The following is a 27,614-nucleotide window of genomic DNA, read 5'->3' as shown; positions in this document are numbered from 1 at the left end:
AAGAGTTCAAGACCAGCCTGGGCAATGTAGTGAGACTCCATCTCTACAAATAATAATTTTAAAAAATTAGCTGGGTGTGGTGGTGTGTGCTTCTCGTCCCAGCTACTCATGAGGCTGAGGTGGGAGGATCTCCTGAGCTCAGGAGGTCAAGGCTGCAGTGAGCTGTGCCACCACATTCCTGCCTGGGTGACAGAGTGAGACCCTGTCTAAAAAATAAAATAAATTATTCCCTCAGAATCTCAGGGCAAGATATGACAAGAACAAAGTTGCAAAAGCAGCTCTGTTTCAGTTTTTCTCTTAACTTTTTGTCTACCAGTTACTGTGAAGATGAGTAAGAACAGTAGAAAGTGAGGTACATTCCATGCAATTAATCTTCAGTGCCTTCCGTCCACTTTCATTCTCTCTACCCTACTCCCTAAAAAACAGTATTACAAATGGCTACTTGTGGCTATCACTCTTAAATCATGAGGATAGCTAATTGGTGATTAATTTATAAATCTATGTAGTTATATTAGTTAGCTAGCAACTAAAATCATACCTTCTTAAAATAATCATTTTGCAAATTTGTCATTTTTGTAACTATGTTTAGAAGTCTTGTCACTATTTTTAGCCATTATTTTATTTTAGAGTTCTCAGGGAAAGGTGGAGGGAAGTATTACTGGTGAGTGCATTTAAGTCATTTTTTTAAATGACTATTTTTATATCTACTTCCTCTCCAAAATTATGTGAAGCAGATTATTTCACCTCATTGTAAAATGATACCAGAACAAAGAGGCTGTTAGCCTTTTCTTATAAAACAATGATGTCCTAATTTATAGTTTCTACACAGAAGCACTGCTATTTTCTTTTCTTTTTTTGAGATGGAGTCTCGCTCTGTCGCCCAGGCTGGAGTGCAGTGATGCGGTCTTGGCTCACTGCAAACTCCGCCTCCCAGGTTCACGCCATTCTCCTGCCTCAGCCTCCCGAGTAGCTGGGACTACAGGCGCCTGCCACCACGCCCGGCTATTTTTTTGTATTTTTAGTAGAGACAGGGTTTCACCGTGTTATCCAGGATGGTCTCGACCTCCTCACCTCGTGATCCGCCCGCCTCGGCCTCCCAAAGTGCTGGGATTACAGGCGTAAGCCACTGCGCCCAGCCGAAGCACTGCTATTTTCACAGCTAATTCAGGTTATTTCATATTATTCTACTCTATGAACAGATGAGTATATGTATTTATTAAGCAGTGTTGATCTCATGAATGAAAAATTAGAAAATCACAAACATTACTGTAGGAGCTTTCAGAATCCTTAAATTTGTTTATCTTTAGTGGATACAAACAGGCATAGAGATGGAAAGGTTTCCCAACTACAGATATATCAAGCTGCCATTTAAAAATCTCTCAACAATTGTTATGAAAAATGGAAAGACAACATACATATAAATTATCTTATATTACATGGATTAACATACAAAATAGATCAGTCACTCAACAAGAAACTAAAATATCATTAAGTCTTCAAAACAAAATGCATTTGGCTAGTCTATTTCTTTTTCCTTGAAAATTTAAAGGATTAACTTCTTGGAGCAAATAACATACTTGACTAATTTAATGAAAGCAAAAACAAGAACATTCAATGAATAGAGAAAAGAGGTAAAACAGAGAAGAAAAACATGCACAAGCCCAAAAAGAACAATAGTCTGTATATGTCTCTTATGTGATCTGAATCATGCTATTTTCCTTTGAGCAAAAACGTTAATTTTTGTGGGGAAATATTCATTAGAATAAAAGTAAGCAGTAGATGATTATGAGAATCATTACAGGAAATAATGGCTGTGGCTTAGTGTGTTAAATTCACTTATTAAAATGAGAATCTCTATGGGAAATAAGAACAAATAAAGGTGAATCTCAGCATGAGATTCTATTAAGAAAGATGTGAATTAAATAGCTAGTGATATAATGTAATTAATCATCTTATGTTTTGTAAAAGGCTGTGGCACACTCTTATCCATATTTCATTTCAAAGACCTTACATGGTAATCCTCAGTACCATTAACAATAAGTAACAATTAGGCCAGGCACGGTGGCTCATGCCTGTAATCCCAGCATTTTGGGAGGCCAGGGTGGGCAGATCACCTGAAGATGGGAGTTTGAGACCAGCCTGACCAACATGAAGAAAACCCGTCTCTACTAAAAATACAAAATTAGCTGGGCGTGGTGGTGCATGCCTGTAATCCCAGCTACCTGGGAGGATGAGGCAGGAGAATCACTTAAACCCAGGAGGCTGTGAGCCAAGATCCCACCATTGCACTCCAGCCTGGGCAACAAGAGCGAAACTCCATCTCAAAAGAAAAGAAAAAAAAAAAAGTAAAAACAACACCTAGGAGGTGTTATTATTCTTACTTTATAGATCAGAAATATGCTTTCAATAATTCTTGTTTATTTATTTATTTTTGAGACGGAATCTCGCTCTGTCACCCTGGAGTGCAGTGGCACGATCTTGGCTTACTGAAACCTATACCTCTAGGGTTCAAGCGATTCTCCTGCCTCAGCCTTCCAAGTACCTGGGACTACAGGTGTGTGCCACCATGCCTGGCTAATTTTTGGTATTTTTAGTAGAGATGGGTTTCATCATGTTAGTCAGGATGGTCTGGATATCTTGACCTTGTGATCCACCCACCTTGGCCTCCCAAAGTGCTGGGATTACAAGCACTTGTAATCCCACCACGCCTGGCCTATTTTTTTAAACATTTGAAAGTACAACACACAGAAAGTGTAACTTTAAGGTGGCATAAAAACTAGGTGTTAGAATTTTTATCTCAACCACCAAGCCAAGTTGACATTTAGAACAAATAACTGGCCTTGTATCTGAAAACAGAGAATACTGAAGTGTTTGATATTTCCATTATCCCTAGTTTGCTGCAACATGTTACTTTTCATTTGATAGAGGTCAAAAATAAAATTTAATTGATACAATGATTTAAGGATGCTAAAACCTGGGCTGTATTGTTTAAAAACAAAATTTATAACGTGAATAAAGAAAAAAATATGTTACTAGAATAAAGCAGTGAGATCATACTACCACTGCTCCACCTTCAGAAATTTATAGTTGTGAAAATCAGCCACTGTCTTGTTTTAAACCAGGTTTAATGACTATGTAGTAGTCATCATCAAGAGTCTGCATTCTATAGCTCAGGCTCTCCCCTAGCCATACTTGGAGATTTAGGAGAGTCAAAGAGACAGATAAAATTTTGACAAAGACAATGCAGTCTAACGAAAGTCACCTTGACCTAAATCAGCAAACAGCAAATGCTTCATCATTCATTGTAGTTTTACCTCTTGAGGAAGTTCTAGTTTAGAACGGTCAGTTCCTTCTTTTGACTGAAGGCCCATCAGATAAGGGACAGGAGCATCAAGAAAATGTAGCAGAGAAGCAGGTAGAATGGGCACATAAACATGTTGCCATTGAAATGGGAACAAAAGTGTGGTGATGCCTTCTGCCACAGTCATCAGGCGTTGATAATCTGCACAGAACAAGGAAAAAGGAAAGGGAAGAGTCCAAGTAAAAACACAATCACTTCATTAAGCTGGAAAATGTGGATCTTAAGAAAAAAATTTCTGCGTTAAAAGTAAATATTTCTTTATGATCATACAGAAAATAGGTCAGTTCTATTCCACTATAATTAAAGAATTAAATGGTTTCATTTGAATAGTTTTAAGGGGGTGTGGGTAGGTGGGAAACATCACACTCTTTGCTTCTTAAAATCATGGGTAGACGAACTTATATTCTCTTAAAGTGTGGAGGAATCAAGAACTAATAAAACTGCTCTTGGCATTTATCCCACTAAAAATGTACACGATACAGTGTAACATTGTTATTATTTTTGAGATGGAGTCTCGCTTTGTTGCCCAAGCTGGAGTGCAATGGTGCGATCTTGGCGCACTGCAACCTCCACATCTCGGATTCAAGCAATTCTCCTGCCTCAGCCTCCCAAGTAGCTGAGATTACAGGTGCCCACCACCACACCAGGCTAATTTTTGTATTTTTCGTAGAGATGGGGATTCTCCATGTTGGCCAGGGTGATCTTGAACTCTTGACCTCAAGCAATCTGCCTACCTCGGCCTCCCAAAGTGCTGGGATTACAGGCGTGAACCACCGCACCAGGCCAGTGTAACATTTTTGATCATTTTTTTATACATGAATGCTCACACAATTCCCATTTTTCTTTTTTCTTTTGTTTTGAGACAGTCTGGCCCCGTCGCCCAGGCTGGAGTGCAGTGGCATGATCTCGGCTCACTGCAACCTCCATCAGAGGCTTTTTTCTTACACAGTATATATGACTGTGGCTATAGCTTTTGGTTAGCTGATAATATTTATTTTAGCCTTTATTTTGGGGGTACAAGAAGTCAAACAGATACATGCATTCATAGTTACACTTTCTATGTCTAACCCCTAACCACAAAACTATCATATCTGGGTATTCTCGAGTTAACAGAAAATTAAGGATTAGTGTTTTTGTTATGTTTTATTTACATGAACTCACTAGTTTATCAAAATTAAAAGCTCCCCACAATAGTAAAGCAGCCTTTTAAACCACTCTGCAAAGGCTGCTTTATACTTACATATGTCCACAAGTCCGATTTAAATGTTTGGAAGTAGATATGCTTTAGAATTCAGATTTTTTAATTTAGAAAAGCAGTATGGTGCATATACCACATATATGAACTATCTAGGGCAGTATCCTGTAATCAAATACATTAATATTTCTGCAGCAAACCATATATGTCCCAGTAGGACAGATAATCAAAAAATATGAATAGGGTCACTTTGGTTCAGGTCTGGTTTTGCTGATGAATGAGTTACAAAAAGAATGTTTGGTTTTCAGAATTTTTTGGATTTGTAGAATTGAGGATAATGGATTGTAGGCTTGTAATAATACTTTCACAGAACCCATTGTGAACAAACACAGTAAAATCTTTGGGAGGAAGAATTTAGGGGAGTCTTTTTAAAAAGGTTAAGAAAATGATCAGATGTTACTTGAGTCACATCAACTCAAAGACCTGACCAAGCATAAACAGGATGTTTTCCATTTAAATTTTTTGTGTCATTTTATAATTTTAAATGACTACCTTTTTGGTAATGAATCATCAGTTATCCACAGCCCAAGTTTACTTAAAGTTTAAATCAATTCAAAACATCAAAAACAGAGAGAGAGAGAAAAGCAAGACAAATGGCCAAAATAAATGAAATTTTAATCTTATTTGATTCATAAAGATTCAAATTTTAGGTGAAAATCTGTTTATAGGAATAACTTCTAGAACAAACACCAGGTGGCCTAAAAGGTAGGGGTCAGTCATACGAGCACAAAGAGCTAACCTAATTACCTGGGGTGGATACACACATTTTATAGCCAAGGCCCACTGAAGAAGCTAGGCTGAGACAGCTGGTACTCTCTGTACAGGTGAGGCGGGTAGTAGAGGAGATCAGAAAATCAGTTCCTACCACTCTGCTAGGATAATCAGGCAGATGTTTGAACTGTAGGCAATATGGGTCTTTTATCCCAGGGGCGGGGGTGGGGTGAGGATGAAAAGCTGACCTGAAACCCCTGAGGTCGGCTGGATGGCCCCTAGAAGTAGAAACTGTGCCCTAATCAGAACTAATTGAAGTTCTGCACTATCACAGGACTCCATTATGGCACTTGGCCCCCGTACTGTCTCTCCTCTCTGTGGGTTTCCTAAAGACAGAGTGGCATCCACTTTCTCTGATTTTACCCATAAAGCATAGGGCCCACTTCACACCCAGTGCTGACTAAAATTTACTGATACTACTAAATGTTATGTTTTTTTTCCTCTTAAGTTCAACAGAATCCTAACAAAATACAAAAAAAGGCTGGGCAGGCACAGTGGCTTATGCCTGTGATCCCAGTACTTTGGGAGACCGAGGTGGGTGGATTACCTAAGGTCAGGAGTTAGAGGCCAGTCTGGCCAACATGGTGAAACCCCATTTCTACTAAAAATACAAAAATTAGCAGGGCGTGGTGGCAGGCACCTGTAATCCCAGTTACTTGGGAGGCTAAGGCAGGAGAATTGCTTGAACCCAGGAGGTGGAGGTTGCAGTGAGCCGGGACTGCACCACTGCACTCCAGCCTGGGCAACAGTGAGACTCTGTCTCAGAAAAAAAAACAAAAAACAAAAAGCCAAGCACAGTGGCTCAAGACCTGTAATCCCAGCACTTTGGGAGGCCAAGGCAGGAGAATCACCTGAGGCCAGGAGTTCAAGACTAGCCCGCCCATCATGGCAAAACCCTGTCTCTAGTAAAAATATAAAAATTAGGCATAGTGGCACATGCCTGTAATCTCAGCTACTTGGGAGGCTGAGGTACAAGAATCACTTGAACCCAGGAGGCAGAGGTTGCAGTGAGCTGCGATCATACCATTGCACTCCAGGCCTGGGTGACAGAGTGAGATTCTGTCTCAAAAAAACAAAAAACAAACAAACAAAAAACCCAACAACAACAAAAACTCACCAGGAGAAGGAAGAGACAGTTATTTACAGTTATAGACTATGAAGACCAAATCCAGAGAAATCTCCTTAGATTCTGCTCTGTGGCCATCATTTCAACCAAGGATTGGGGCCTTTTATATTCTTGTAACCTCAGTATCTACCACAGTATCTGACATATAATAGAGGCTAAAACAATATTTTTGAACGAATAGATGATGATGGGATAAGAATATATATAATTTTGCTAGATATCTATAACTTAAAAAGACATGCTTAGATTTTATTCCATCCATGTGTTGTGGGTGTTCTATGTCTATTCTTCTTTCCAGTTCTGCATTCTCTTCAAGACTGGTTGAAGTACCACACACATTATTAATTTTTTTTTTGAGATCGAGTTTTCACTCTTGCTGCCCAGGCTGGAGCACAATGGCTCAATCTTGGATCACTGCAACCTCCACTTCCCGGGTTCAAGCGATTCTCCTGCCTCACTCAGCCTCCCGAGTAGCTGGGATTACAGGCACACGCCACCACACCTGGCTAATTTTTTTGGATTTTTAGTAGAGATGGGGTTTCACCATGTCGGCCGGGCTGGTCTCGAACTCCTGACCTCAGGTGATCCACACACCTTTGCATCCCCAAGTGCTGAGATTACAGGCGTGAGCCACTGTGCCCAGCCCACACACTTTTTAATAATGCAATTACTCAGCAGAAATAAGACAATTCTTTTTAACTGAATCAAGAAATAAAAGGCAGAGTTTTCTTCTTTAAGCATTTTTTTTAAACTTAAATATTTTAGGAAAGTCTTTTTATAATTGATACTCAAAGTGATGAATGTATAAAAGAAGTTATTTTAATATTTAAGACAGGCCTCAGCAAGGCACATGAGGCTCTTCATGATTTGGCCCTTGTCTGCCTCATTCCTTATCATCACTCCATATGCAGTAAGACCACTTGCTTGCAGTCCATGTTTTCACAGGCCTTGTGCCCCTTGTATATTGTTTTCCTCTGCCCAGAATGTCCCTTCCTCTTGCACTGCCTGACTAGGTTCCACTTTTTCCTCAGGCAATTGCTTCTTTGGAAAGCCTTCCCTAACACCTCTTATTATCACCAGAGTACTATCTACATGCTTCAACAGTACGCTATCTTTATTTCCATCACAGGAATTATTCATCTCACTGAAACATTACAATTCTATCATAATTCTCTCTTCATGGTCTCTCTTCCCCAATACACCATCATCTCCTAGAGAGCAATATCTGTATTTTTCTTTTTATTTATTTATTTTTGGAGACAGGGTCTCACTCTCTCGTCCAGGCTGGAGTGCAGTGGTGCGATCTTGGTTCACTGCGGCCTCTGCCTCCCAGGTTCAAGTGATTCTCATGCCTCAGCCTCCCGAGTAGCTTGGATTACAGCTGTGCACCACCATGCCTGGCTAATTTTTTGTGTTTTTTGTAGAAAGGGGTTTTGCCATGTTGGCCAGGCTGGTCTTGAACTCCTGACCTCAAGTGATCTGACTGCCTCCGCCTCCCAAAGTGCTGAGATTACAGGCATGAGCCACTGTGCCTGGACATGTCTGTATTTCTAATCTCAGAATTGTTAACATTCAACATATGACCTACTACATGATGAGTAGCCAGTAAACGTGCTTTGAGAAATTAATATGTTAACATCTAAGGCATGTAAAATGAAATAAAAGTGGACATTAAAAAATTATGCTTGACTATATTATACAATAAAAACGTACTGTCAAAAATTTGCCTAGTGATGGCTCTGGCACAGATCCCAAGGTGGCAATGGCCTCTGCTGGCTCAGCCCCTGTCATGCTGTCCACTAGCATCACTGTGGAGAATAAGGTCAGCTCCTCAAGGGCAACAGAGGGGTCTAGGTCTGGACCTGTGGCTGGAGGCACAGGAACCATGGTGGTGCAGACCAGGAGCTGTGTCTAGCAAGGCTTATGCCCTGCCAAGCACTGCCAATGGAGATGTGAAGCTGCTGGTGGTATCCAGCATGCCTCTGGTGGACTTCCTGATGTAGCTGGAGGATTATACACCTATGATCCTGGATGCTGTGACTGATTATTTTTTATTTTTGAGATGGAATCTCGCTCTGTTGCCCAGGCTGGAGTGCAGTGGCATGAACTTGGCTCACTGCAACCTCCGCCTCCCGAGTTCAAGTGGTTCTCCTGCCTCAGCCTCCCCAGCAGCTGGGATTACAGGTGCACACCACCATGCCTGGCTAATTTTTGTATTTTTGTAGAGACGGGGTTTCACTATGTTGGCCAGGCTAGTCTCAAACTCCCCACCTCAAGTAATCCACCTGTCTCAGCCTTCTAAATGCAGGGATTACAGGCGTGAGCCATGCGCCTGGCCCAATGTGACTGAGCATTATCTGAATTATGTTGGCTTTGAGGTCTCAGACACATGCATAATTTGGCTTATCTCCCTAGTTTCACAGAAATTCATCTCCAGTATTGCCAACAATGACCTACGGCACTAGAAAACGAAAGGCACAGCCTCTGGCAGCTCCTGAAGTAAGAGCAAAGACTAATCATGGAGTACTTGACCCCTGTCCTCAGTATGACATCAATGTGGAGCCACCACACCACCTAAGCCACCCAACCTAAACATGTTTGTCTGTAACAAGCTTCACTGTAACCAAAAAATGTCAAAGAAAGGGCTAATTGTAGATTAAACACAGGTAAAGAGAGAATTCATAAAGCAGGAGACAGATGTGGAGAAATTACCCAGAATGCAGCACAGAGACACACAGAAAATGGGAATGAGGCTGGGTGTGGTGGCTCACGCCTGTAAGCACTTTGGGAGGCCAAGGCGGGTGGATCACAAGGTCAAGAGATCGAGACCATCCTGGCCAACATGGTGAAACCCCGTCTCTACTAAAAACACAAAAATTAGATGGTCATGGTGGTGCACACCTGTGGTCCCAGCTACTCGGGAGGCTGAGGTAGGAGAACCACTTGAACCCGGGAGGCAGAGTTTGCAGTGAGACAAGATCGCAACACTGCACTCCAGCCTGGCAACAGAGTGAGACTCCATCTCCAAAAAAAAAGGGTTGAGAGATAATGGAAGATTGAGCAAGATAGATTAACATGTTTAAGGCTGGACACAGTGGCTCATGCCTGTAATCCCAGCACTTTGGGAGGCCATGGCGGGTGGATCACTTGATGTTAGGAGTTCGAGACCAGCCTGACCAACATGGTGAAACCCCGTCTCTACTAAAAATACAAAAATTAGCTGGGCATGGTGGCATGCGCCTGTAGTCCCAGCTACTCACGAGGCTGAGACAGGAGAATTGCTTGAACCCAGGAGGCGGAGGTTACAGTGAGCAGAGTTTGCACCACTGTACTCCATCCTGGGCAATAGAGTGAGACTCTGTCTCAAAAACAAAAAACCAACCAAAAAAAAAAAAGTTTCACTAGAATTTCAGGAGGATTAAAAAAAGATACATGAATGCAATATTTACAAATATAGTTGAGAATTTTCCAAAATGGGTAAACGACATTAATTCTTAAATTTCAGGAAACATAATGAACCACAAGCAGAACAAATAAAGAAAGCCTCATTCAGACAAATCAGTCAAAATATCAGACACCAAAGACAGAAAATCTTAAATATAACCAGAGTTGAAAAGACAGATTTCTGGCTAATGAATAACAATGAGAGTCATTCATTAGAATGACATTAGAGGTGATGGCTGACTTCTCAACAGCAATACAGGAAACCAGAAGATGATAGAATATTATCCTCAGAGTTCTAAGAGAAAAAAACTTTTAACATATAATTTAACATCCAATGAACTATTTAAGATGATAGAATATTATCCTCAGAGTACTAAGAAAAAAACAACAACTTTTAACATAGAATTTAACATCCAATGAACTATTTTTCAAAAACAAGGACAAAATAAGATCTAATAGAGAAAGCTATCTCAGGAAAGGAACTTCTAAGAACACATGTTAGGAAGAAGGCTGATCTCAAAAGAAATCTCTAAGATATGAAATAAAATGTGAATTTTCAAAAAATAATAACTGAGGCTGGGTGCAGTGGCTCACACCTATAATCCCAGCACTTTGGGAGGCTGAGGCAGAGGACTGCTTGAGCCCAGGACTTCACGACCAGCCTGGACAAGATAGTGAGACCCCCATCTCTACAAAAAGAAAAAAAAAAAGAAAGAAAAAAATTAGCCCAGCATGGTGGCGTGTGCCTGTAGTCCCAGCTATCAGGAGGCTGAGGCAGTAGGATTGCTTGAGCCCAGGAGTTCAGTCACATCACTGCACTCCAGCCTAGGCAACAGAGTGAGACCTTATTTCAAACAAAAACAAAATAAGGTCACTATGAGTAAATTTAAACAAAACCAAGTGTATAGAATAAAAATGTCTAATTTGAGGGATTATTAAAACTGAACAATCATAACAAGTAAGCCACAATGGGCATGGAGTTAAAGCATTTTATAGTTATCTGTGAAGATTCTATAACATAAGAGTAACTGTTCATGTTGAAATCTCAAAATTTACCATTAAGAAAAAGAGCATATAACATCTAAACAGAAAAAACTGCAATGAGAAAAAAATTTAAATCAATTCAAAACATCAAAAACAGAGAGAGAGAAAAAAGCAAGACAAATGGCCAAAATAAATGAAATTTTAAAAATTCTTAGAACTAGCCAGGTATGATGGCTCACACCTCTAATCCCAGCACTTTGAGAGGCCGAGGTGAAAGAACTGCTTGAGCCCAGGAGTTCAAGACCAGCCTGGGCAACATACGGAGACCCCACCTCTAAAAAAAATTTAAAAATTGGCCAGGTGTGGTGGTATGCACCTGTAGTCCCAGCTACAAGGGAGGTTGAGGTGGGAAGATGGCCTGACCCTGAGAAGTTGAGGCTGCCATAAGCTGTGATCACACCACTGCATTCCAGTCTGGGCAACAGAGCAAGACCCTGTCTCAAATTTTTTTTTTTTTTTTAGAATTCAATGATAATGAAAGTATCAGATACTAAGACTTGTGGGATATAGCTAACACAGGACTCAAGTGCTTAAGATACTGGTTTTGGTGGGCAGGTGGGGAGAAAGAAAGGTTTAATAAGCCCAAAAAAAGTAGTAGAAAGAAGTGAATAATAAAAACAAAACCACAAATGAATAAAACAGAAAACAAAGGTACAACAGAAGATACCAATGAAAGTAAAATCTGGTTCTTTAAAGAGTAATAGGGCTGGGCACAATGGCTCATACCTGTGATCCCAGCACTTTGGGAGGCCAATGCAGGAGGATCGCTTGGACCCAGGAGTTTGGGACTAGTCTAGGCAACACAGTGAGACCCTGTCATTTCAAAAAATAAAAAAAAATTAGCCAGGCATGGTGGCACACACCTGTAGCTCCAGCTACGTGGGAGGCTAAGGCAGGAGGATTGCCTGAGCCCAGGGAGGTCAAGACTGCAGTGAGCCTAGATCGTGCTACTGCACTCCAGGATGAGCGACAGGGTGAGGCCCTGTCTCAAAAAACCAAACAAACAAAAAGAAGTAATATAATTGACAAACTTCAGGTAAAAATAATTGGGGGAAAAAGAGAATGCACAAACAGTATTAGGAATGAAAAGGAGGACAAAACTACAGATATAACAGGGGTCAAGAAAACAAGGAAATATTAAGACTTTTTGCTAATATATTGAAAGCTTAATAAAAATTTTCTTAGAGAAAATAGCAAGGAACAAAGATTTATTCAAGAAAAAAATAGAGGCGGCCAGGTGCACTGCCTCAGGTCTGTAATCCCAGCACTTTGGGAGGCCGAGGCAGGTGGATCACTGGAGGTCAGGAGTTCAAGACCAGCCTGGCCAACGTGGTGAAACTTGTCTCTACTAAAAATACAAAAATTAGCTAGCTGTGGTGGCATGTGCCTGTAATCCCAGCTACTCGGCAGGCTGAGGCAGGAGAATCACCTGAACCTGGAGGCAAAGGTTGCAGTGAGCCGAGATCACGCCACTGCACTCCAGCCTGGGTGACAGAGACAGACTCCATCTGAAAAAAAAAAAAAAAAAAAAAAAGAAGAAGAAGAAGAAGAAGAAGAAATATAGAGGAGCTTCTGGACTGGCAAATACATTAAGGTGCTGGGTAACTCCAAGGAAAGCATAGCAGTTCTGCACCCACCCCTACACCTTTTACACCTCTCTTCCATTTGGCTGTTCCTGAGTTGTATCCTTTATAATAAACCAGTTAGCAGTAAGTAAAGTGCTTTCTTGAGTTCTGTGAATCATTCTGGGAATTTATAGAACTTGAGGGGTTGGGGGATGGTGTTGGGGAACCCCTGATTTTGTAGTCATCCAAGAAAAAATGTATGTGGCCTGGTGCTACAGTTTGGACATGGTTTGTTGGCCCCAATGTTGGAGGTGAGGTGTTTGGGTCCTGGGGGTGGATCTCTCATGAATGGCTTTGTGCTATTCTCATGGTTGTGAGTGAGTAGTTTTCACTCTTACTTTCCATGAAAATTGGCTATTGAAAAGAGTCTGGCATCTCCCTCCTCTCTCTTGCTTCCTTCCTCTTGCCATGTGATTCTGGCTCCCCTTCACCTCCTGCCATGAGTAGATGCTTCCCAAGGCCCTCATCAGAAGCAGGTGCTAGCACATGCACAGAACTGTGAGCCAAATAAACCTCTTTTATTTTTCTTTGAGACAGGGTCTCGCTCTGTCACGAGGCTGTAGTGCAGTGACATAATAATGGCTCACTGCAGCCTCTAACTCCTGGGCTCAGGTGATCCTCCACCTCAGCCTCCCAAGTAGCTGGGACTACAGGCATACACTACCATGCCTGGCTATTTTTTTTTTTTTTTTTTTTTGAGATGGAGTTTCGCTTGTTACCCAGGCTGGAGTGCAATGGTGTGATCTCGGCTCACTGCAGTCTCTGCCTCCAGGGTTCAAGCGATTCTCCTGCCTCAGCCTCCCGAGTAGCTGGGATTACAGGCATGCACCACCACGCCTGGGTAACTCTGTATTTTTAGTAGAGATGGGGTTTCTCCATGTTGGTCAGGCTGGTCTCGAACTCACAATCTCAGGTGATCCACCCACCTCGGCCTCCCAAAGTGCTGGGATTACAGGCGTGATACACTGTGCCCGGCCTTATTTTTAATTTTTTTGTAGAGACGGGGTTTCACCATGTTACCCAGGCTGGTCTTGAACCCTTGGGCTCAAGAGATCTGCCTGTCTCAGCTTCCCAGAGTGCTGGGATTACAGGTGTAAGCCACTCCACCAGGCCAAACTTCTTTTCTTTATAAATTAACCAGCCTCAGGTATTTTATAGTAACACAAATAAACCAAGACGCCTGATACCTCATTTGTGGCTGGCATCAGAAGTGAGAACAGTCTTGTGAGAATGAACTCTTAAACCTGTGGAGTCTGACATTCAGTTAGAAATGAATTGAACTGTTGGGCATCCAGTTGGTATCACAAATTGACAGGTGTTGGGGAGGAAAGACTCTCTCACTTGGTGTCAGAAAAACTGAGATTTGTTATAACAGCCCAGGCTCATGGAAACCTGTGGTTTGGGAAGAGGGACAATGAGAGGGTGGGGAATTAGGAACCTTTAATTCCTGGGTGGCCACTCATGGGATGGAGCAGTAGCTGTGCTGAGACCATTTACTAAAGGTAAAAGTAACTAATGGAATTTAGAGATGAATCCACCTCCCAAGGAGTGGGGTTCACTGGATATATAAGGAAATGCAAACCAACAGAAAAAAGTTAAATATAAAATCCCTTGGTTATTGTTCTATGTAAAAGCTAAAATGAAATTTAAAAGAGTGCTAGGTCAACCTCGATGCTGGACCAAGCTCAGATTTCTGCTGGTCAGGGCTTGACAACTAGCCTCAAAGCCACTCCCAACGGGAAAAATTATGTGGAAACCGCCTGGGCATTTCTTCACCAACACCCTCAGGTATTCTGTAGTTTCTTGGTTTTGTGGTTCCCCCATGTGGACTACCTTTCTGGTGACCAGAGATCTTAGAGACACTCTTTGTTGTTTCCACATAATTTTGTTGTGTTTGAGAAGGAGTCTCGCTCTGTCACCTAGGCTGGAATGCAGTGGCATGATCTCAGCTCACTGCAACCTGCAATTCTCGGGCCTCAGCCTCCCAAGTAGCTGAGATTACAATCGCACACCACCATGCCTGTATTTTTTTTTTTTTTTTTTTTTTTTTGTAGAGACAGGGTTTCGTGACGTTGGCCAGGCTGGTCTCACACTCCTGACCTCATGCAATCTGCCACAAGGGAGGTAGAGATGGAGTTTCACCATGTTGGCCAGGCTGGTCTTGAACTCCTGCCCTCAACAGAAACCAGGGGATAGTATGAAGTCTCATTTTATAGATAAGTATCATCCACTTCCTGATGAATCTCTGCTACAGAAACTAATTTCGAGGCAGTATCTTTATTTTTAAATGCTGCAGCGTGGAAGAACATGCTTGGGTTGACACAGGGCCCACAGCTCACTATGGAACAATCACAGATGGCTATATGTGATCCAGACACAAAGGTGATGATTCAGTCAGAAATGAATTGAACTGTTTTATCCAATTCTTGAGGGAACAGCCAGTCTCAAGGACTGGATAAAAGCTACTCGAAGTCTGTTTACCTTGAGAAGGGAGACTGCCCAATTCCCCCTATAAATTCCAAGTGGAACACCCCAGATGAAGAAGCTGATATGCTTTGCATAAAAGCCACGCAGGACTGGCTTTATGATAATCGGGATATTCACCCGCTGAATACATCCGTTACCCAGGGCAAATGCTGCGGTTAGGGAGGCTCCTTTTATGTGGGCACTCTCCATGTAACTTTACTGCTTCAAAATCTAACATTATGAGAAGCCTTATTGAATTTGCTATCTCAGCTTAGTCTCATCTTACAGATGCTAATAAAAACATTAATAATGAGTCAAAGGACTCAACCCAGCAGGGTGGAAATTTTTAAGTGTCTATTAAGAAATGAGGTGAATAAAACAGACCTTGATGGGACTGAAACAAAAGTCTTTTTTGAGATGGAGTCTTGCCCTGTCTCCCAGGCTGCAGTACAGTGGCACGACCTCGGCTCACTGCAACTTCCACCTCTTGGGTTCAAGCGATTCTCCTGCCTCAGCCTCCCAAGTAGCTGGGATTACAGGTGCACACCACCATGCCTGACTAATTTTTGTATTTTCAGTAGAGACAGGGTTTCCCTATGTTGGCCAGGCTGGTCTCAAACTCCTGAACTCAGGTGATCTGCCCACCTCGGCCTTCCAAAGCATTGGGATTACAGACATGAGCCACGGCACCCAGCCTGAAATGAAAGTCTTAATATAGCACTACCAAAGGTTGCATGGACTATAAGGACCCTCAGATGGTTTCCCAAAATTAAAGGGCTCAAACAAATCTGCTCTATTTGCCCCAGCACAGAGAAATTTAAAATATAAGAAGGCAAAGATTACAATTAGAAACATGATTTGGAATTGCTTGGGGATATATAGTAAGGTAAATTAATCAAAATAAAGACTGACAAAAGGGCCAAGATACCTTGCTGAACACCCAAAACCTAATGCACAGGAGTGGGTCAAATAATCAAGGGATGGAGAAGTTTCTGGGACTCATTTGAGAGCCTTATACGCTGTTGCACCAAAATCTTCTAGTGAAGTCTTTAAAAAAAAAAAGATAGGGTCTCACTGTGTCACACAGGTTGGAGTGCAGTGGCACAATCTCAGGTTACTGCAACCTCCACCTCCCAGGCTCAAGCGATCTCCCACCTCAGCCCCTGTAGTAGATGAGACTACAGGTGCACACCACCATGCCTAGCTAATTTTTGTATTTTAGTAGAGATGGGGTTTTCCTATGTTGCCCAGGCTGGTCTCAAACTCCTGGGCTCAAGTGATCCTCCTGCCTCAACCTCCCAAAGTGTTGGGATTACAGGCACGAGCCACTGCCTCAACACAGTGGCTTACAGCCTTAACGCAGGCTACAATTAGAATGATAATATATTAAAGTGTTAAGGTTGATAGGATTAAGGAGGAAGTTTGAATGAAATTGGAATGTTTAAACACACTTTATCTAAATGTTTTATGGGAGTGGATCTTATGTTTGACTGTTTCACCCCATTTCTCCTACCTAGTACATAAAACAGAGGGCACAGTGTCAATCTACCCTTCAAGCATTATTAATTGGACATGCTAAATGGGAATGAATTAGATTGCCTGAGCTCACGCAGTGTAGAACCGAGAAGCTGGAGCACTGGTACAGACAAATTCTCTGTATGTGGAGTGTGGGCTAGGGCTTATGTCGAAAGCCTGCGAGTGCCTCCCAGTGACAACTATCAGGGTGCTGGACTACAGACTTTCCATTTCAGAGGCAACTACTAAGTTTGCTATTGGATATTGATTTAAAGTGCCCCTATGACTGAAGGACATAAAACAATGCTGAAACTTGAAATATCCATGGTATCTAAGGCGATTCTGGAAAAACACTTTAATGGGAGAGGACAGTGCCCAAAAGAGTTCCCTATTGAAAAAGAAATGGTTTATACTGGATCTTGTTACCAGAGGAATGCAAGGAAGAGATTCTCACATATAGGGAGCCTCTTTTTCCCTTGGACTGACTTTGGAACTGTAGGAGAACCTTCTGCATTTAATTGTCACTTGGACAATGCCCTATAAACACCTCTCAGTTGACCAGCAAAGTACTGTTTGGTTTATGGATGGCAGTTCCAAGGAGAACTATGATGTCCACTTGAGCATGCCTAGCAATTTGTGATGAGAAAGCTCCCAACTTTTTCAAGAAAACTTTAAGTAGCCTCCACCTTCTGACAAGGTTAATTCACATACAACTCATAAAGGAATGAAACGAACAGAGGGATGGCAGACAAGCACTGCAAAGGCACACAGGCATGCAGTGTGGTGTGGGTAGTGGTTTATTTCCACTATGAAGAACCAAAGGAGGTAAGCAAGGCCCAAAAATGTTTCTTAGACTTCAATTATTGGTATCAAAAGTTAGACAATGGTGTTTAAATTCCCCTTTTATTCTTCCACTAGTTCTTTGAAAAAAGAATCATACTCTGATTTTCATACTGTGCTGCTCCAGGTATTTCCCAGTTGCAGAACAAAGTGCCCATTTCTGATCTGGGGTCCTAGAAAACAGCCTTCACATCCTGGGTACATTTTCTCTACTTAGAATTTCTAGCTAGTTACCACTGCAAAGTGACAGTGATATATGCACTTCCTAAATAACAGATTGAATTGGTTTAAATGGGCTGTGGATCAGAATTTCAAATCAGTCTAGAAGGACATTTTCATCACTGAAATCCATCTACTTTGATTCACTTTGGGTTTTCATGGTAACTCTTCAGCACATGCAATGTTTTTAAATTTATGGCATAGCTTTATCAGTGAGTAAGAAATGAAGTATCACATGTTATTAAAACCCCCTTAACACAGTTAAGAAGAGTAAAGGAGGGCACCCAAGTACAAATCAACATAAGGACACCTATTTCATTCATTTAACTGAAATATTTTTCTCTAATAGAAGAGACATTGTCAATATTAAAATCTAGATTTACACAGAGCTTTCATTTTATACTCTACAATTACTTCGCATGACACTTTTACAATAGACCCACAGAATGAGTTAATCATTTAAAAATAAATGTTGAGACAGATAAGGAGAGGTTAAGTGCAGTGCCCAATACAGTTAACACAGTGGTTAAGCATCTGAAAAAAGACTGATGAAACCCAATTCTTAGTAGTACTACATTACTTACTAGCTGTATCATCTTGGGCAGATTACTTAGTTTCCCCAAGCCTCAATCTCCTCCTCAACAAAAAATGCACAACAGCACTAACTCACTGCTGTTGAGAGGATTAAATGTAGGGAAAAGATCCAAAATATACAATGCCTTTTTGTAGCACAATTCCTAACATAGAGTGATTTTAGTGAATGGTTATAAATTTACTGTATGGCAATTTTTTGGGGTATGACACTTTAAATTTTTTAAAAATCTAGCTCTATAATCTCAGGATTCACTCTGTTGTTCTCGGCATACAGATTACAAAAAAATACTCAGAGTATAAAACCATATCCATAAATGCTTATTCTTCTTCATTTGAAACTGAAATAAATTGGTAGATATTAATGAGCTAAAACTCCTGAACAGACTCCATAAACCAAACAGGACAAGCTAAGCAGTGGCTCACACCTGTAAACCCTACACTTTGGGAAGCTGAGGCAGGACGATCGCTTGAGCCCAGGAGTTTCAAACCAGCCTGGGCAGTGTAGTGAGACTTCATCTCCACTAAAAATAAAAAACATTAGTCAGGTATGGTAATGCATGCCTGTAGTCCCAGCTACTCAGGAGGCTGAGGGGGGAAGGTTGCTTGAGCCCTGGAGTTTGAGGTTGCAGTGAGCTACGATCATGTCACTGCATTCCAGCCTGGGCACCAGAGTGACACCCTGTCTCAAAACAAACAAACAAAAAAAGAGCAGAAATAGGAGAGCTCAGGACAGACCACAAACGGTGAGACATAACCTGCTACTTAAAAGAGGAGGTGTGGGCTGGGCGCGGTGGCTTACGCCTGTAATCCCAGCACTTTGGGAGGCCAAGGCAGGCAGATCACCTAGGGTCAGGAGTTCGAGACCAGCCTAGCCAGCATGGCAAAACCTCATCTCTACTAAAAATACAAAGAAATTAGCCAGGCATGGTGGTGCGCGCCTGTAGTCCCAGGTACTTGGGAGGCTGAGGCACAAGAATCGCTTGAACCCAGGAGGTGGAGGTTGCAATATGCTGAGATTGCGCCACTGCACTCCAGCCTGGGTGACAGAGCGAGACTCCGTCTCAATAAAAAAAAATAAAAATAAAAAATAAAAGAGGAAGTGTGATAATGGAAGCTTTTGGGTTTTTTTTTGCCTTCTAAAAAATGCATGGTATACAATATAAAAGAACATTTATTAGGTTCTCAACTCTGGAATAAACTCTTGACTGTATCATTTAAAAAGGTTTTATGTTAAATGTAGTAATATGTTGAACCTTCACAACTTAGAGATAAGTGTAATTTATAGAAGATTATATGGGACTAATAAAACTAGTAATTATTGTAATAGCATCAGCTATCATTTAGTCAGTGTCAATTATACCCTAAGTATTTTATACACGTTTTCTTATTTAATTGTCATAATAGATCAGTGAGAAAGGAGAAAAAAAAAAAAAACCCAAACTATTATCCCTATAGAGATGTGGCAACTGTCACACAGGAGGATTACCTAACTCGCCCACGGGTATAGTTAATAAATGACAGAGTAGATATTTGAACCCAGGATTGTTATGACTTCAAAAACCAATACTCTAAACCAGGCATGGTGGTATGTGCCTGCAGTCTCAACTACTCGGGACGCTGAGGTGGGAGGATGGTGTGAGCTGAGGAGTTTGAGGCTGCAGTGTGCTATGACTGTGCCTGTGAATACACTGTACTCCATTCTGGGCAACACAGTGAGACCCGATCTCTAAAAATTAAAGGCAAAACAAAAGAACCCACCCACCCCCAATATTCTTTCTAACCCAAATTGCTTCTCCAGGCAGAACATAAATAAATTGAACTTCAAGATTCAAGAAAATGGCCTTTAAGATTTCTTCTAAGTCTAGAATATAAAGTTCTTTTTTTCGGCCAGGCACAGTGGCTCACGCCGGTAATCCCAGCACTTTGGGAGGCTGAGGCGAGTGGATCATGAGGTCAGGAGTTCAAGACCAGCCTGACCAACATGGTGAAAACCCTGTCTCTAATAAAAATACAAAAATCAGCTGGGTGTGGTGGTGCGCACCCATAGTCCCAGCTACTCGGGGGGCTGAGGCAGGAGAATCGTTTGAACCCGGAAGGCAGTGGTTGCAGTGAGCCAAGATCATGCCACTGCACTCCAGCCTGGGCAACAGGGCGAGACTCTGTCTTAAAAAAAAAAAAAGTTATTTTTTTCTAATGGGCTAAAACACCATAAGGTATTAAGCTCCAAGCCTCTGCCCCTTCTAGCCATTCTCTAACCCCTACTCCATTCAGGGAAATAAAAGGAAGAAAGGAAGAGAGAATTACTTAAGGTAAAATTTTTCAGATACAAAAAGGTGATCTGTAAGTAATAATGGAAGGAGTGAGTCCTCAGCTTCTGCTGGTGGGAAGGTTCATGCTGAATATTTAGCAGGCGCTCTCTCTAAAGAGAACAGTCACTACACTTATGGCAGGGACTTTGCTGTCAGTAGCTCAAGAGGCAAAATGAACTACAGACTGGGACAAAAGGTGTGAAGTCTCTCGTTTACATAGATTGGATTCATCACAAATTTACCAGGTCAAGAATTTCATATAAAGCGTTTCAGCCTTCACTTGCAGATCATGAAAAATATGACGGAGATCCACAGAATCCTCAGAAACTGCATATTGTTACCAGAATAAAAAAGTACAAAAAGGTGTCCATATTGGGAAAAAGACATAATAAAGATGCTCAGATTAGAAAACACACATACCCATCAAGTTCACAGGCATATTGCTTCAGTGAATGCAAAACTGAAAGTGGTTTAACAGTCAGTAAGAATCAAGCCCCTGAAGTTGCCACAAGGATTTCCAACTGAGGAGGACATGTCTAAGCTCTGCCTCAAGAGCACTGGGGAATTAGTGCAGTGGCATCTGAAATCTGTGGAGCAGAAAGCAATTAACTCCTAATGCCCAAGGAGCTTCAGATTAAAAAATGGATTTTTTTTTTATCTAAAGATGATGAGAAAGTGTTTCACTAAAATATATTTTAAATATATACATATAAAAAGAAAGTGGGTGAAAGAAGAAAGGAAAGAATTTAGATTGGTCATTAGAGAATAACTTCCTGACAACAAAAACTGAGACATGAAACACATTATCAAAGAACATTATGTTGGATAAACTGAAGAAAATACAACCTTGTGAACGGCTGTCAACACACAAATAGTGTCAACATACACACAAGATGGGGAAGTACAAATATAGTCTACTTGGCTCAGCCCCACTTATAATTTAAAATAGAAAAATAAAAAAAGGAAAGTGGTAAAATAAGCTTGACGGCACCAGTCGGGATTGCACTACAATTCTGCCAGCTTAAATACAAGTTAGCAAAATGCTAACCCCAGTCAGGTGCAATGCTTCATGCCTGTAATTCCAGCACTTTGGGAGGCCACGGCGGGAGGATCATTTGAGCCTAGGATTTTGAGAGTCCAGGGCAAGACAGTGACAGTCCGTCTCTACAAAAAATAAAAAATTAGCTGATGCGGTGGCACATTCCTATAGTACCAGCTACTCAGGAGGGTGAGGTGGGAAGACAGCTTGAGCACGGGATGTCGAGGTTGCAGTGACCCATGATTGCACTACTGCACTCCAGCCTGGGTGACAGAGTGAGAACTTGTCTAAAAAAAAAAGTGAATCCAAATATTTGTGTAACCTTTTTTGAAGAATCTATCAGTGTACAGGTACTATTTTATAATTTCCTTCAATTCACTATCCATTAAGACATAGCATCTCTATTTTCTCTACACATTCATATTCAGATGACAACTAGTATCCTAGTCTAGGCTCAACATTAGTCTTCACAAATGTACTGGTAAAATAAAATCCATAGTTTGTTATTTTCTTAATATGTGTTGGAAGAACTTTGAATGAAAGATACCACAAAGATAACTTCCTTCTGAGATTAAAAAACATAAACAAAAAACCACACACACACACACACACACACACACACAAACTCTGGCAGAACTGTTAGACCTGGGAAAGTCATCTGTCTCATGCCTGCTCACCTTTTCTCTCACTCAGATGAAATGCTCCCACAGGCAAAGATCCAAAGTTGATTGCCTCAGGAAGCTGCAGAGTCAACAATTTCATTTATCCCTTTTCAATGTTCGCTGAGTTTTGATGTGAACCTTTACTAATCCATAAAGAATGGGAAGTCTACACGTTTCTAGTAGTAACAGAGTTCTCTCACTCTCATTATGATGAAGAAAAAATGTTTTCTTAATGACGATTATATATTATCAGGAAAAAAGGGCTATTTCCATTAATAAATAAATATACCCAAATCAGCCAAGTTAACACTTGTGTTCCTTCCTATTTCTCTCTGCAGTCACTGACTGCCACCTCAAAGAGAAACAGCAGTCTCATCTCAGCCGCTGGTCCCACCATACCTGCTCCCTTTACACAAAACAGAAAAGACTGTGATCATTGTTCGGTTCTAATAATATACCCCATGGAAACACAGTAGTTGGGAGCAAAAGTACTTGTTTTTGGAAAATGTAAAATCCAAGGAAAACCTACCTTGTGAGTAGAGAAGGATTTGCATCTCTAAAAGAACACAGGTAAACACCTGCACCAGGTTCTCTAATCCCAGGAGCTCAAATGCCTCCCGAAGTGGGTAATCAGAGAGGGGGAGTTCACTGGGCCCAGGCCTCTGGCAGATGACAGGTTCATAAACACCATAAAATTTCAGTGACCTCCCTGGAGGTGGAAGGGGTACTTCATAAAGAATATTGTGGATATAGCTTTCAAGTGGCAAGGGTGGTGGCTGCTGTGAGGTAACAGCCTTGTAAAGCTGGATAAGGAATTTCTTGCAGGCCTGCATGAATGGTAACGGTGTGATCAAGCATATACTTTTTGAAACATACAGGGTGTCTCTGCTAATATCATAGGAGTTGTATCGCTGGAGTTTCAAAAGGGAAGTTGTATCTCCTTCATCAAGACTACTTGCCAATGAGTCCATACTGCAGGAAGATGAAGCATACACACTGCTGTAATGCTCAGCGTTGTGCATCTGGTAAAGTGTCTGCATTGCTGTGCAGATTTGCTTACTTGTAACTTCTTCATAAAAAGTGAGAACAAAACCATAGGTGCGAGAACCATCTTCCCTGGTAATTATAAATGAGTGAAACTGGGGGTCTTTATTGTCCGTTTGTGTCCTGAAAGATAGCCCTTTAGGCATGCACAACTGTGAAAGAAAGAAAAAAAAAATCAGAATGCAGTACACAAATAACTTCAAGCCAGAAATAAATGTTGTTTTTTTAACATAACAGGATTCAAAAAGACAGGTTTTATCCAGATTTAATATTGGCAATAGCCTTAAATTAGAAATATATTATAAATTCCTCATACACATGTATATAAAATTATTCTTAAAAGGAGTATATACAAGGGAAAAACTTTTACTGTGTGATGTTACATGCAAGGGGCTTTACTAAGAACAAGAGAATCACTGATTTAGTCCCAGAGTAAACCTCTAACCAAGCTTGTGGCCTTTAGCAAGCCATATAACTTCTGTGAGCCTCAGTTCCTTTACCTACAATAGCTGCTGTATCAACGACTTGAAGACAGAGTAGGCAAAAGCATTTCACAAATATTAAAAAGCACTTCACAAAAATAGTACTCAAGTATTTAATACAGGGAAATAGGAAAAGGCTCATTTAGGAAGTGGAAAAAAGTTAAACAAAGAATAATAAAAACAACAGTGTCATCTTTGCTATTTTGAATAGTATGGTATTTTATCCAAGAAAAAGAAACTTTGGAAATTGAAAGCTTTTTGATCTACTAAAGCAGAAGCACAGAAACAAGGCATTTTAGATTACTTCTAGTAGAGATTACGCTCTAGTTCTTGGGAACTACCCAGGATTGAGGAAACTTGAGAACAAAATTACCCAGAGGAGCTAAAGATGCTATATTTAAGACACTTAAAATGCACAGAAAATTAGAATTGATTCTTTAAAACATTTTAAATAAAAGAAGTGAAATTACAGAAAAGTTGAAATATACTAAGGAAAACAGAACTTGTAATTCAACCATCCTAACTAATACTCATTATTCATATTTAGATATTTCTGTTTTTGTATTGCAATATGCTTTTTACATAGAAATAATTTAACCGTATATTATTTTCTATTTTTCTATATTTAATAACTGATATGGTACAAAATTTAGACTGTCTCCCACATCCCCACATTACCAAGAAAATACAATTCCTTTATTTCTTCATTCAAACCATCAAAAAACATTTATTAAGTGCCTTTTATGAGAGGGGCCCTATGATACAATGGTGGGAAGGACAGACATGGCCCATGGTCCTATGGTATTTCCAGTCGAGTAAGGATAACAGGTAAGTTTTAAAAATCATAAACTATAAAGTAAGGGAAGTGCTATGATAGGGTAAATAAGGGTTGCTATGGGAAAAACATATAATAGTAGGAAGACACACATTAGAAAAGAAGGAGCCACCAGGAAAAAATGAAGCCCAACTGAAACCTCAGGACGAGTATAGGTCTTAGTGGATAAAGAAGATTCCAGGCAGAGAGGACATGTGCAAAAGCCCAGAAGAGTTTGAGGAACTGAAACAGGTCAGTGTGGGTGGGGCAGAGAATGCAAGGTGGGAGGACGTGAAAGAAAGCAAGAGAAATAATCAGGGGCTAGCCCATGAAGGGCCTTGGTAGGCCATGTTAGAACTGTGGGGAGGACAATGGGAAACCTCTGAAGGGTTTTTAGGAGAGGGACAGAATTAGATGTGCCTCTTAGCACATCCATCTTGGAACACTAAGGGGAGTGGTTTTCAAAGGGGTTCCAAAGAGGCAGCAGGAATATCTCAGGGCCTTGGAAGGGAGTGAGAGGCTAGAGGAAGAAGTTGAGAGGGCCAGTGTCCCTCCTTCCCCTATGCACACTCCACTTTCATTTATTTTGTACAGTGGAATTCTTTCAGTGTTAAGATTTCTGGGTTCCCACTGCTTAAAAACAAAATCTTGATGGTGGGATAGGATTAATGCAACACAATTGTCATTAAGCATGAAGGCGGGTGGGTGTCCAAACTGCTCCTCACAGCCATTTCAGATCGTGGTCCTTTCCTTTACCCTAAAAACTATTGGCTTTGAAGCTCATGTCATGATTGTGCCACATTTTGGGTTTCTTTTCTATCCAAGTTCATTTCCGGAGCAACTTCTTCCATGATTTTAAATATACTCTTTCAACTCCCAAATCTACAATCTCATGAACCTGACTCTTAACTGAGTAACTACTTGACAATCCCATCAAGATGTCTAATAGGCAATTCAAACTTACCATGTCCCAAACTGAAGTTCTGATTTCTTCCTCCAAATCAGTTTCTCCTTATATCAGTCTTTTCTGTAATTCCATCCATCTAATTTGCCCAGGACAAAAACCTTGGAGTCATCTTTAACTTCTTCCTCTCTTTCTCACTTACCCCATTATCCAATCCATCAGCAAATATTATCAATTCTATCTTCAAAAATACATGCAGAAACTAATTGCTGTTGCTTCTTTTTTTTTTTTTCTTTTTTAGAGGTGAGGTCTTGCTCTATCACTCAGGATGAAGTGCAGTGGTACAATCACAGTTTACTGCAGCCTCAAACTCCTGGGTAAAAGCAATCCTCCCGCCTCAGCCTCCTGAGTCAGAAAGTAATTGTTTCGATCTTTACTCTTACCACTCTAATCTAAGTCACCCTCTTTTCTTGTCTGGATGTAACAGCCTGTTTCCGCCCTTGTCCCCCATAATCTATTTCCCTTATAAGAGCCAAAGCAATCCTTAAAAAATATGTTAGATCTTGTCACTCTTGCCAAAATTCTCCAATGGACTCTTATCTCACTAAAAGCTGATGTCCTTATAATGGCCTGCAAGGAAGCCCTGCATGACTCAGCCCCCAACAACCTCTCTGCCCTCATCTTATACTCTCTAACTCACCCACTCTACTCCAGCAACAATGGCACGTTACTGTTCTATGAACACACCCCGCGTGCTCCCATCAAAATCTGCTCTTCCCTTTCCCAGCAGCTTTCTTCCCCTCGGTATCCACATGACTCATTCCTTGTGGCAGATATAGCTCCAATAATATTTCTACTTTCACACACTCTTCCAAACCTTGACACTTCCCCATTAAGAAGTGGAGCTCACTCTCCTTGAACCTGGGTGGGCTGCTGAGAGTGCCTATACCAGGATCTGGGAAACTTTTTCTATAAAGAGACAGATAAGTATTTTAGGCTCTGGAGGCCATACAGTCTTTGTCACAACTGCTCCACTCCACATTGTATTAGGTGAGTGCAAAAGTAACTGTGGTTTTTGCATTGTTGGAATTTGCCATTTGACATTGGAATACACTTTTTAAATAAATGTGGTTATAGTATACATCTTTTTTTTTTTTTTTTCCAAGACGGAGTCTTGCTCTGTCACCCAGGCTGGAGTGCAGTGGCACGATCTCGGCTCCCTGCAACCTCTGCCTCGCAAGTTCAAGCAATTCTCCTGCCTCAGCCTCCCAAGTAGCTGGGATTACAGGCGCCTGCCACTGCACCTGGCTAATTTCTGTATTTTTAGTAGAGATGGGTTTCACTATGTTGGCCAGGCTGGTCTCAAACTCCTGACCTCGTAATCCGCCTGCCTCGTCCTCTCAAAGTGCTGGGATTACAGGCTTGAGCCACTGAGCCTGGACCATCATTTTAATGGGCATTTCTCGCTTTATGTTTTTTTGCTAATGACTTATTACTTGCTGTTTATTTTAGATTTTAGACTGAAAATGTTAGACAAAAAGCAAATTAGAGCAGTTTTCTTTTCTTTTTTTCTTTTTTTTTTTTTTTGAGATAGAGTCTCACTCTGTCACTCAGGCTGGAGTGCAGTGGCGCAATCTTGGCTCACTGCAACCTCCGCCTCCCAGGTTCAAGCCTCAGCCTCCCGAGTAGCTGGGACTACAGGCCTGCACCACCATGCCCAGCTAATTTTGTATTTTTAGTAGAGACGGGGTTTCACCATGTTGGCCAGGCTGGTCTCAAACTCCTGACCTCAAGTGATCTGCCCGCCTTGGCCTCCCAAAGTGCTGGGATTACAGGTGTAAGCTACCCGACCCGACCTCGAGCAATTTTCTTATTCAAGTTCAAAATGGGTCGTAAAGCAGTGGAGACAACCACAACATCGACAATGCATTTGACCCAGGGACTGCTAACTAACGCACAGTGCAGTGGTGGTTCAAGAAGTTTTGCAAAGGAGATGGCAGCCTTGGAGATGAGGAGCATAGTGGCTGGCCATCAGATGTTGACAATGATCAATTGAGAGCAATCATTGAAGCTGATCCTCTTCAGCAACATGAAAAGTTG

At 41.2% G+C, this 27,614-nt stretch overlaps 1 protein-coding gene and 1 pseudogene across 13 annotated transcripts in view; one reads left to right on the top strand and one right to left on the bottom strand.

Moving 5' to 3' along the window:
- DENND5B (DENN domain containing 5B) overlaps nucleotides 1-27,614 on the bottom strand; it is a 208,929-nt gene that overhangs the window by 75,009 nt on the left and 106,306 nt on the right. For 10 of the 13 annotated variants that reach the window (XM_001138331.7, XM_009425632.5, XM_016923690.4 and 7 more), the window contains 2 exons: nucleotides 22,800-23,466; nucleotides 3,315-3,502 (listed from right to left, as the gene is read on the bottom strand). In XM_001138331.7, the coding sequence (XP_001138331.3) occupies nucleotides 3,315-3,502; nucleotides 22,800-23,466 (855 nt within the window). Of the gene's footprint in view, nucleotides 1-3,314; nucleotides 3,503-22,285; nucleotides 22,473-22,799; nucleotides 23,467-27,614 lie in introns of those variants that run through there. The other 3 variants (XM_054664381.2, XM_016923694.4, XM_016923695.4) reach the window with 2 other exon arrangements.
- On the top strand, nucleotides 17,349-21,185 carry LOC134807448 (large ribosomal subunit protein uL30m-like; annotated as a pseudogene).

Source organism: Pan troglodytes, chromosome 10 (genome assembly GCF_028858775.2).
Source record: "Pan troglodytes isolate AG18354 chromosome 10, NHGRI_mPanTro3-v2.0_pri, whole genome shotgun sequence".
NCBI lineage: Eukaryota > Metazoa > Chordata > Mammalia > Primates > Hominidae > Pan > Pan troglodytes.
This window is presented reverse-complemented; position numbering and strand designations above follow the sequence as displayed.